The 12,475-nt window shown below is 43.9% G+C and overlaps 1 protein-coding gene across 4 annotated transcripts in view; it reads right to left on the reverse strand.

Moving 5' to 3' along the window:
- EXOC4 (exocyst complex component 4) overlaps nt 1–12,475 on the reverse strand; it is a 383,044-nt gene that overhangs the window by 267,719 nt on the left and 102,850 nt on the right. For 3 of the 4 annotated variants that reach the window (XM_035566622.2, XM_050708396.1, XM_035566625.2), the window contains exon 9: nt 11,276–11,364. In XM_035566622.2, coding sequence (XP_035422515.1) covers nt 11,276–11,364 — 89 coding nt within the window. Of the gene's footprint in view, nt 1–8,901; nt 9,518–11,275; nt 11,365–12,475 lie in introns of those variants that run through there. The other variant, XM_035566623.2, reaches the window with a different exon arrangement.

The raw sequence follows: 12,475 nt of genomic DNA on the forward strand, positions 1-12,475 counted from the left end.
TAGCTTCGAATTGAATGATTTATTACCATATAAACTAAGCCTCTGATGAGATTATGCTGCCAATTTGTGCCTTCTTTGCGAAGAGGTCTCCTGGATCCTAGGCTTTGGACTGAGCGTGGTGAATCTCAATTAAAGGGTGACCTTTACAAGACAAGGGAAATGTTAATTCATGCTCACCTAAATGGTTTTAACCCTACTTGAAAGCGGGGCTTTCTAAAGCTGCCCACTACTTTGTCACTGTAAAGTTTCATTTCAACATTATCAAGATAAAAAACTCTTCGGTGTAAAAAAATGTATATATCCATCAGTCAAAGCCAAAGGAGAAAATCCAAATGCTAATAAAGCTGTCCCTGGTGCATTTTTTATGCTACTTGAAAAACAATGGTTTCACATTTGTAGGGACATCAAATCCAGATTAGAGGCATTGGAATGACAGGGCCAGAGATTAAACACCTTTCACCCACTGAAAAAGTACGAGACGAGGCAAGAGCAACAGCTCCTGCCTCCACACTCACCCTCAAGGTATGTGTTGGAATTTGCCATACCCTGTGATACCTCACTGCTTTCTTGAGATGTCTCAGCTTGGAGGGTATGAATTTAGCAGAAAAGGCAACATGGCAGCTCAGACTTGACAGATAACTGGCTTTTTTATTATTATTAAGATTAGCTACTCTATCAAGCGAGAAAAATAAAAGCAATGTTTCAGCATTGTATTTATTATCTTGCAAATTAAGTTGGTGAAAAAGAGGTTTCACAAATCACAGACAAGTAAACAAGAATTTGATTCACAAAAAAAAAGGATCTGTACAAAATTCAATACAAAAAGATTTAAGAAATTACTGAAAAACGCCAATGTTAGCAAGATTTCAACACAAAACAAAAACACCTCTGAGCATCTTAGAACTCTACCCTATTAAAGATTAAACAAACCAGGCCAGATTAAACAAACAAACAAAAAAGATATACACAATGCCAGCACAGAGATTTCAAAATAAAGCTAGCGTTCTAGAAAGCACACTTGGATAGTGTGCAAATCTCTTCCAAAAATATACAACATCCTGAAGGATACAAGTGACAGTTTGGGCTAACCTGGTCATTAAAGGTCCCAGAAGAACAGGATTACTGGGGCTCACATTGGCCAACCCAAATTCCAGGCCAGCTAATTGTACTCAGCTGATCCACATTCCCGCTGGACAATTTATTTTTCATCTTATACAATTTATTTTTCACCGTGTGTAGCCTAACTCTACATACTCTGCCATACTCTGATTGAAAGGAATGTACGCTATTATCATTAACAATAATAGAAGATAAGTGTAGGAATCTAACCCTGGGGTACCAAAGGTACACTGGAGTGTCCTGGTATCAAACAAACAAACAAAAACCACAAGGGAGCAGCATAAAAATATTCCTTAAACTAGTCAAGGAAATGACTTTGCAAGAAATAATGTCCTAAGGAAAGCCAGAGCTCAAAAATAGGGTTTTGGCTTCAGACGATTAAAATTTTCGAAGAGACAATGGCAGTAGCATCCACTTAACCTACAGAACCTTTTTCATCCTTTCAGGTTGTTGCAGCCAACTTCCACCAGTGCCGCAATGAACACTCTTCAAAGCAGAGTAGATTATCAGAAACCAGACCTCAGACCAAACTGAGAGAATCCTGATCCTAAGCAGCAAGACAGAGCAGTTTTAAATAGATGGTTTACTACTGAACTTGACACAAAGGCACAAATTCCAGGAGAGTACGAAGCTCTCATACGGAGAGAAAGGAGGAACTATTATTTTAGATCACAGTAAGAAGAGTACCTGTTCGACTGCATCGTGGCTGTTTTATTGCTGGCTGTACTGACGAAATGTTTCCAGTGTCCTTCAGAAAAGCAAAGTGTGATTCAGCTGTTCCAGGCCGGGACACATTTTACGCACGGACATAGCACAGCTCGCTGCCCAGCACAGAGCAGCCCAGAAAGCTGTGCTTTAGCTGACAGAGGGGAAAGGAGAGCAGATATTCACCGATACACCGATACAAGTTCACTTTGATGAAGTTATATCCAGTTAGAAACTAATCATATGAAAACACAGGGACTGATTTTAATGGATATCAAGGCTTGCAGCGCATCTCACTGCATCAAGCTGAGATGGCTCAATGCCTCCAAAAGCCTAGTCCTCACGAAAAACCTCCTAGAATTGATACAAAACAGGATATTACAGTTCACAGACATAAACATTTCCTACCTATTCTGCTTTAATCTGCGTAATACCCGATAATTCTACAGCGTCTTTGTAAATTCACCACAAAGCCCCCAAATTCTTCAGTAATCCAAAACTCAAAGCTGAAAAGAAGCTGAAACAAAGTACCTTGAAAATCAATGTTTGCTTTCCAAACAAGGGATGCTGAGACAGAAAGAGTCCCAGAAAACCTGAAAGTCTCTCTGCCCAGAACTGTAACAACAAAACACAAAGCAGATCTGGACACAGCAGCCTCCCAGCAATACCAGTAAGGCTGAAGCATCCATCTATGGGATTATTTAATCTTTATAAAATGAGTGCTTTTTTCTGTGTCCTTCCTCGTATCAAGAGGGGAGAGAAGCGGAGCACTAGCAATTGATGCAGAGAGTGGAAAATTAAAGCTCTTAAAGAAACTCATAAATGATTGCCTCATCTTTGATTTTCAGTCTTTATTTGACAAGCTCCTCTACTGGCACAACACCTTGATGCCCTGGTATTTTGGTTTTTTATGTTAAAAAAGGACAATGTGACATCTGGAAATCTTCATGGTAGAGTTACTGGAGGTCTTTTGGCTTTGAAGTGAGCAGCGTATGGAGGCAAAGCCTAAAGCAAGAAGATCTTGAAGCTGAGAATGAGAATTTATTTGGGAGTCCTAGGCAGGGACCCAAAGGCAAATGCTGAAGGCGGAGATCGGAGCGTGCTTGCCATGCTGCATCACGGAGCAAAGCACAATGTGGTGCACTGCTGTACTTGTATAAGGCTCAACCTCTGAACATCAGCTGGTGGTGCAAGCTAGGATTGAGCATCCTCAATAACGTGGCTGCTGCAGTAAAGGCTGCAATAGCTGTGGGCATTGCTAGGTAGGACCTAGGATGAAGAATGTGGCTAATGCAGCTGTTAGCAACAATCAACTTCATAATAGTCATTTTCACAAACAATTTTGCTCAAAAATAATACAGCAAATAACATTTTAAAAAGCCATTGAACTGTATGGTCGTTTTAAGAAGCAAAAGCCGGCGGACAGACAGCCGACTACCCGCTCTCCTACGGAGATGCAAACTGGCAGTCTCCCAACACCCAGCAAATATCGATCAGCTATCAGAGGAGACATTTCCTCTCAGAAAGAGCAGTCAGGCATTGGGACGGGTTGCCCACGGAGGTGGTGGAGTCACCGTCCCTGGGGGTGTTCAAGGAAAGGTTGGATGTGGTGCTGAGGGACATGGTTTAGTGGGTGACATTGGTGGTAGGGGGATGGTTGGACCAGGTGATCTTGGAGGGCTCTTCCAACCTTAATGATTCTGTGACTCTGTGAAATGACTCGTACTGCCTTAGCCTGCTCCAAGTCCCCTACAGAGACTGATTTCACAGCCCAGGGCTGAGTTTCAGCACCCTGCACCGCCCCGAGAAGTGAGAACAATTCAGTGGGAGATGGAACCCCCAAACCCTCCGTGTTCTCCGGAAAGGACAGAGATGCCCCGCTTCTTGTTCCACCCACCCTGAAGTCTGGCAGAGCTCAGCCTTTAATAAGCAGTGATATACATCCTCAGACACTGGGAGTGGATCAAAAAACAGTTTAAAAAGTGTATGTATTTGCTTAAAGGAATGGAGACAAAGCAGCCCGTCTATTAAAACAACAGGACTGCCTCCTTCCCCGGGATACAAATATTTTGAATATTTAAAAAACACTGCAGAACCCTCAACACACATCGATTAGGAAAGGCAACAAGCCTCCGCAAAGCAATGCAAACCTGTTGCTGTAAATCCAACGCAGAGCGTGCTCTCCCTAACACCAGGACGAGGCAGCTCTTGGCACAGCGAGGAGGACGCTAACAAGGCAAAGGGTTTCTCCAGCTCCCATTTTTAGGTATCTCCTCCTCCCACTCTTCGCCTCCCTCTGAATTCACCGTAGCTTTAATAACAATCTCAGAGGCAAAATCAAGAAACAAATTATTTTCTTACACATAATCCCCCTTTTGCTGTCAAGTGCCTGACCCCAGTTTGATAATCTCATTTCCTGAGAATCAAAATGCTGGAAATTTAAGCTTCCTAGAGTGTTAATTGCGGCCCTGCTCCATTGCTAATCAAAAAATTGGATGTTTTGCATGAAAATGCTGCTCTAATTAATTCTCAGTCATAAAGCGCCCCAGTTTTAATAACCCCTTCTTGATTGGATAGCCTTTGAAGAGACAGTGCAGCTAATCCGCTAAACTAGAAAAAACACACGCAGAGGAAATAATAAGTGGGCTTACAAGGTCTGAACGAGATGATTGCATTAATACTGTCAAACCACAAGAAAGCCATCCTCTCCCCTCTCCTCCCCCCCAAGCTCAAAGCAAACTGTGATCCTCCGCACCGCGGGGAGACCAAAGCAGCTGCGTGACAGGAGGTTCCTAACATCAAATCGTTTCCCCCTCCCTTCGTCCAACCAACTTTCCGATTCTTCGACGGGTTATCCCTCTTCCTACAGGGCATTTTTAACTGGGACTGCCCGCTTGTTGCAGCGTCTCCTCCAACCAGACAAGAATTACATTGCTTCCCCCCCCCCCCCCCCGTTGCCTCCGACTGACAGCGTATTATCATACCCATCTCTAAAAGGTGCTGAACCGAATTTTCATTATCCAAAGTGTCAAGATTTGTTTTTGTCATCGGCAAACACGGCTGGCTCCCTCCGGCAGCCCTTTGGTGAATTCAAATGGAACAAGGCACCTACAAATAACTGCATTTTCCCCGGACCTGGCCTTACATTGTGCCCTTGTCAGATCAGATACCACTTGCCTCCGCCGCTATTTCTTGGCGTCAAAATCTTAATTAGGAGAGTTTCTCTTTGATTTCCTTAATTACTTAAAACCTTCTGGTAAGAAATTTTCCATCTTAGAGCGAGAATAGTTAAACAGCATACTGGTGAGCAACCCAGCCCCATCCCCAGTCTTCAATTTGTATCATCGGTGATGTTCAGCGCTTTCCAGTTTTATTTTTCACCTGGCCAACAAGAATTTCTTGGAGATTCTTGTAAGAAATAAAGTTAAAAAATAAATAAATCTGGTATCTGTAGCGTCATTGCAAGAGGCCTTTGTTTCACAGCTCAATTTGCCATCCTTGGTCAGAGCTGGATGTGACTTGCCTTTAGTCCCGTAGTCCTCCTACTGAGTCTCTTGGAGCACACCTGAGATTGACAGCTTGCACAACGCAGGTAATTTTCAGCACTGCTGGTCATGCCCGAACCATTCATCCAAGGTCCAAACTTCTAGCAGGATCCCACCGAAACTTATGAAAAGTGAAGCAAATGGAACTAACCAAAAGTTTGAAGGAGAAGGAGGAAGGGTACTGCATCACGGGGATCTTCTGGACAGAAACTGCTTAAATAACTTCATAAAGCAATACAGAATTTTGCTGTTTCAGCTCAGCACGCAAAACGTGCCCAGTAGTTGGGGAAGCACTGCTTTGGGGCATGAATTTCATTCTTCGCTCTATTAAACACTTCCTCTGTGAAGCCACGTAACTTTTTTCCGCCTGCCTTGTACAACAAGCACTGCCCTGCCTTCTGGTGGCAATAAGAGCGCACACTTATGAAAATCTTCAGGACACCCATGTAGTAGGAGCAGAGACGACACAATTTCTCGGATAAAAAAAAGAAAAGAAAAACCCCAAAGGCGCAGTGACAATACAAGAACATTCCCAATGCTCTTACACAGCACAAAGTACTCGTAGTAGGCAGCGATTTCTCCCGGGGTGCTGTGCAGGAGTTCCCACCACCATGCAGAGCTGGCACAGCAGCAGTCCCAGGGCTGCAGAGCCACCTCAATTGACACGCGGCTGTGTCAAGTGTGCCCAAACCATCCTTATATTAACATATACAGCCTTAATGTATTCAGACTTCAACCAGCACGACTGAACAGAAGACTGAAAGGTGAAGACCGGAAGGTGACTCTGGAATCCTGACCAATTCTGCTTCCATCGTCCTCCCCAGGATGACTCGTCTCATACCGCAGCTTGCACGGCTACACCCTAAATAAAATCCTGCTTCACAGAGGCACGGAGAGGTTTAATAACGTTGAATTGCTCCGAGCTTCTTGGGGGAAAGAAATCAGAAGCCCACATTTTAAGAGGTGCCGAGCAGCTGTGGAGACCATTAACATCCACGGGAACAGCGGCTGCTCGGGAGCACTTCACATTAAGCATTTCATTCTTAAAACCGGCCCAGATGTACGACACGAGCAAAGTTGACCCCGCTATGAACTACCAGGGCCTGTGCTCGCACAGATAACAGAAGCTGGCTGCTATTTTCCATGCTGATCAGCACCCTCCAGGCTCTTCAGATTTTCGCAGTGTACAAAAACATCTTTCACCATTTCTGCTGATAAACTAAGCTGAGGCCAGAGTCACCGTGAGCACAGTACGCACCTGCATTAATTCCCCACGGCCACGGGACTCTGAAACAATACCTGACGTGTTGAGAAGGAGCCTCTACCCGACGCCACCTTTGATGAAGTTACACCACGCCTGAAATTACCAGCCAGCAGCGAGCAGCACGGTGAGACACCGCGTGCTCCGGAGCTCTCCCACCCCAGGGCTTCTGCACGCCGCACACCTGCGAGTAAGAAAATGGCTAACTCGGGTTAGGCACCTGCTGAAATGAAGGTTATCATCCACTGAGCTTTCCCTTTTCAGTTATGGCTTCTTTGGTTTCCTTGCTTCTTTAATTTTTCTTTTTATTTTTTGTTTATTTGCTATGGACGCCAATCATTACGGCTGAACCATTCATCCAAGGTCCAAACATCTATCAAGAGCCAACTAAAATTTAAGGAACTTCAGAAAATGGAAGCGAAGGCAACTTACCCCCAATTTTTTAACGTATAAGAAGTACATCTTTACTCCAGCCACAGCTACAAAAAATTTAGCCAGGTAAACCACTGGAAGGCAGACTTCACGATCCTTGCGCAGTGCACCTGTGCTGGTGAAGGCTGCTCCATCACATGCAAACTAATCCTTCCAGGCATGTACAACGCACATAGCATGTGTACCATGCTTGGTACAATGACACTAACACTATTACCAAAATACTGATTCAGAAACCCAGACATGCCTGAACACTACCTAAAATAGTAGTGGTTTTTTCTCTTAATTCTCTCTTGAAGCCATGTTTTCCTGATACCGATCACATCCAATTTAATGGAAAAAAAACCAACAAGGTCCCTGCAGACTGCCTCCTGCCTTACTGTGCAGCCCCAGGGACGATCTCCTACCCTCTCCATCCCTCTTGCAGTCCCTGACCCCCTTCTATGGGGAGAAGCCACATATTTCTTCTGTTCCCAAGGATCTGTTGGCAACTGAAGGCAGCAGTGGAATGAAATAAGGGGCATGCGTGGGATTCATTCCACTAGCCAGCGACAAGCAACCACCTCTGCAATGAAATACAGCAATGTTTTAGCCTGGTTTCCTAGAAAAATAAGAGTTATCTGATCTTCTGTCTGTCCAACTGGCTGTCCCGTCCTCACAACAACTGAGCTGGAGAGCCAATTTCAGCCGAAGGTGACAGAGGCATAAATCCTAAAAGCAGTAAATTCTCAGAGGTCTCGTGGAAACAGACAGCCGTGCAGACAAAGGTGGGATAAACGCGTGCCTCCACAGAAGGAAAAGCATCAGCAGGCACTTGTTAGCTCTCCATGCTGCTGGACCTACCAGCACACTTGCTTCCAAGGCGCAGAGCTGCTCAGTCGGGATGTACTTTGCTTGGTCCAGCTGTGGCACAGGTTGCTTTTTGCTTAACGGGTGCTTCGGGGACACAAGCAGGCGCTGAGGGGTGCCAGAAAGGAAGCAAGGGGGATGAATGTGATGGAGAGACACGGTGAGAAGTGTGGCTAATGAAAGAGAAGTGTTAAGGGAGAACAGGACACATCTGCGATGAACCAGGCTGCAGTCATTCAGCCGCTCGTGGAATAAACTGATTTGCTTTTTAAATATACCTCCATTATTTCAGACTGGCTATAAAAAGCACATCGTATCTGACAAATGGCAGAAGGGCTCTAAGGAGGAAAATGTAAATTCCCCAGCCAGCACTCGGCCAAGACGTACTCTTGGAAAAAAAAAAGAAAAAAGAGAAAAAAGAGACAATCATTTTGGGGTTTGGGTTTTGTACAGAAGAAACCACCTCTGACATTGTACTTCTGCAAACATCCCGAGGCACCACATTTCTGTTAGTCTAGAAGGAGATATTTCAGTTACGTACTTGCTTCTGATTTCTTCTTCTTAATGACAATTGGCAAACGACTTCTGTGTCCGACTTAAAGCGAAAAAGACATGGCCTACGTCTTCCTCCTCTGATTTCAGTGGAATAAGACGCAAGAATGAATCCTTCCATCTCTAAATCACTTACAGCCGGTCCCTTTCTCCCACTGAGGGATAACGTCTGCCTTATGCACTGTACTATTTCAGTCCAAACGAGAGAGGTTAATGACAAAGCATCACTCTGATCTTCACACATTTTAAGGCTATCTAAATTAAATTCTTATTTCAAAAAGTTGGCAAGAGCCAAACTTTTATAAGTTCTTTTTTTTTTTTTTTTTAATGCATATGATTCTTTGAAGACCTTTTCAGGAAAAAAGATTTCCTAACAAGCCACCCTCCCCCTGCTGCCACTGAAAAATCATCCCTGTGGATAAGGCTGTCAGGAAGAGAAACTGTGTGGCATTCACAGAGGAGAGAGTGTCACATGCCTGCCTTCCAGTAACCTGATTGAACAATTAAATTGTATTTCTCTTTAAAAGGGGGAAAAAAAAAATCAAAATGCAGATCTTGCTGTGGTCTGGGATTCGGGAAGATTAATGAGCTACCTAAAAGGGAACAGCAGCTTGTAATAGAAAGAGAGGATAGTACATTTTTAACATAAAGTTCAAAGGGAAACTTTTCTTGATGGTTAAACAGCAAAGATTTCTTAGCAAAGTCATCTCATCTATTGTCCCTATTGACTCCCTACATTGACTTTTTGTCACCTATTGCGTCACGTCCCAGCTCTTCCGATTCATCCATAAAGGGCAGTATCATCTTGGCCCCATCCATGCTAATTCTTATATTTTGTCCTTTCCTCCTTTGTCAGCTCTTCAGCTTTGTTCTTTCCAACCCCACGCCAGCTCGGCAGCTGAAAGTCTGCGGAGCTCTTTCGCACCCTCTTCTCTTGAAAAACGCTCACAGCCTCCTGCTCGTGACAAACGCTGCCTCGGGATCTGCCTTCTATCAATAAGGGGCTGCTCTTTCAAGAAATCTGGCTGTGCCCAACAGCAACGAGTTCTGAACCCTGAAAAAGAAAGGAGCTATTTCAAAACACCTCCTCGGCTCAGTGCCACAGCAATGGTAACTCTATCCCAAAACCACACGGATCTCAGCCATGGTGCATCTGGAAGAAGAGGCAGACTGTTAATACCTTCATCTTCTGTGTTTTTAAAGCAACAAGGTCAACTGGCCAGATCAGGGCATGGAGGCAACTGGAAACAACAAAAGGCAACAGCACTACTACCAAAGAGATTTAAAATTTTTTTGAGGGAAGTGCTATGAGCTCCCTGATTGCCCCATCCCTATCCTAAACTTAATCCCCTCGACAGCTTCAAACTTGTTGGCTTTGAATCCAGTTGCCCCATGCAGGCTGCAGAATAGAGTAATTACTGTGGAGAAGTAACTACTTAAATCCTACTATCCATTGGTATTAAAAAAATAAAATAAAAAAGACTGTGCCGTGTAATAGCTTAGACTTAAACAACACCCTGCTGAACTGGGAGATTTCTTCCAGCTGATCCCCGGTACATGTGACAGATTTTGAAGGTGAGAACCTGAGTCTTAAAAGGTGAAGAGCTGTGAGCTGAACACCTTCCAAGTGTGCATAATGGGTGATACCATCATGTAAAAGGAAGGGATCTTCACCTTATTTTATTCCTATGGCTGTGAGATTACAGTATGGGCAACTGTCAACTTCAGTACATCTTTTTATCTCAGATTCTTCCCTCACAGTCCATGCAGAAAGACCTGAATATTCGCCAGAGAGTGCAGCATTACATATTTCATCATCAACATGAAGATCCTCTTTACACAGTCACCTAAGTGAACCGATCGGTCCACAAGAACACTGTACATCTCTCAGTGCGTCTTACCTGACTGCTTTGGGTTTCACTTCTTGCTGAGCACAACTAAGTTATAAAAGGAGGAAGGGAACACAAAGGCATGCAATAATTCTCTTGTAAATTATAAAATATCCTCGAATAAAAGCCATCTGAAAATTACCATGAGTAAGATTTCAAGAAGTTCCACCCCTGTCCATCACTGTAATATCTGAAGAGTTTATATTATTTTCTTTTTATGATTAGCCCAGTAAGAAACTACAACAGATGAGACAGAAAAAAAATTATTCCTACTATACATTAACATGACAGCCTCAAGATCTTCCACTGCTGTTGCTTCCAAAAGCAAGACTTTTGTGAATTAAACCATTCACAAAAAACGTGAAATGATGCCATGCCCAGAGAACACTTCTCTGTGTATACACAACACTTGTCACAAGCAGTATAAACCAGCAAGAGTGGTCCAACACTTCAAACTCACCATTTTTGAACACTCTAACTCTTCAAGTACTATACAAAAGACACAGAATTGGTCACTTCCAACAGAAACTTGTGATTTCCAATACGAAACGGGTGAGTTTAGCTCCCAGAACAATCCAGAAGCATGACATATGACACAGGGAAATAGACTGCAGATAAAGAAACAGGCATTACCTCCAAGTAACCCAAAAGCAATGCTCACAGTGAGACTTGTTCGTGTTTCATCCTTTGTTTCATGACTAGTTTTTAAGAACTGGACCTTTATCTGAACACACACAGAGGGGAATAAAAAGAAACCCAGTTGCATGACGGAGCGAGAATTAAAGAAATAGACCTTAAATAATAGAGAGATTTAGACAGCCTGGGCAGCAAACTAGAGAGGTACTAATACCTTGACATGGCATGGACAGGATATTCAGCTCCTGCAGAAGAGAATTACCCAAACTAACACATTATTCACCCACCTTGAAGTTCTCCGCTTCTGCTGTACAGCTCCCTCCTCTGCTCACGCAAATAGGCACTCATGCTAATAGCATGGGAAGAGGACTCAAACCTGTAATTAAAAAAAAAAAAAGGGCAGTTAGCCATCCACAGAGCTGGCCTTCTTGTAAGCACCAGTCAGCTCTGAACAAAATGCACTTCCCTGCGTGGTTAAGGAAAACGACCAAGGCAGACAAAAGCACATTTTTCCTGTAAAACTCCACCACCGACGTACCATATTTTGCCACCTTGGATCCACACAGCTCTGTCGGCAGCTGCCGGTGGCACAGGCCTGCCTGCATAGCATGGGGATGCTCTTCTGAGCAGGAATGGCCCCAAAAAACTGGTGAAATCCAAACCAAAGCAATGAGTTAGTATCAACTACATTGTTAACTAGCATATACATAAAGCCACAAACTAAAAAGTAATACTCTCATTGAAACTAAAATGTAGTAAATTAAGTACTTATTGGATGGCTCCAATACTCGACAAGGATCAGCCTGAGACAAGACATGTTTTTCAAGTAACGGAGCCCCATAAACATGACTTTTGTCATTCACAGTAAAATGGCCTGATACTGCAGGGTCTCAGGGTGGCTCTGAGCTTGCTGGGGGCTGAGCTGGGTGTCCCTGTGACACAAGCATCCCCTTACTGAGGGACCCAAGGACTCAGCCTGAGCTCAGCACTGGGGACATCCAACAAAGAGCAGCCCTGTGTGTGCCCGGGTGGGCGCTGGGCAGCTCTGCCATGGGCACTGGGGACCAAGAAGGGGCAGGCAGAAGGGTCAAGGCATTTTCAAATCGCTGAAGTGGCACAAGATGTCTTTAATGACCAAACTCCTTATAGTGAAGACCTCATGGTGTTGAGGCCCTTCTGCTGGGGAAGGCTGAATCGGCATTAGCACCACCCAGAGGGACACTGCAAACCTGAGCATCACACTACAAAGAAGGGCCGAGCGTTCGGAAGCTTTCTCGTGCAACAGTTTTAAGGTTATTTTTATTAATGAGGCTCTTCTACTTTAATTTGGACTATGAGTGTTAGCATTACTGCGACTGAGCTAATAACCATTTATCAAAATATAACAAACGCAGCAGAGTAATTAAATGAACGATAAACTCTTGGCTTTATATTTGTGATGTGCTCCCTCTTTCCCCTAGTGAAATATTAAACATAACATTATCGCC

The sequence above is a fragment of the Cygnus atratus genome, chromosome 1 (genome assembly GCF_013377495.2).
Source record: "Cygnus atratus isolate AKBS03 ecotype Queensland, Australia chromosome 1, CAtr_DNAZoo_HiC_assembly, whole genome shotgun sequence".
Lineage (NCBI taxonomy): Eukaryota > Metazoa > Chordata > Aves > Anseriformes > Anatidae > Cygnus > Cygnus atratus.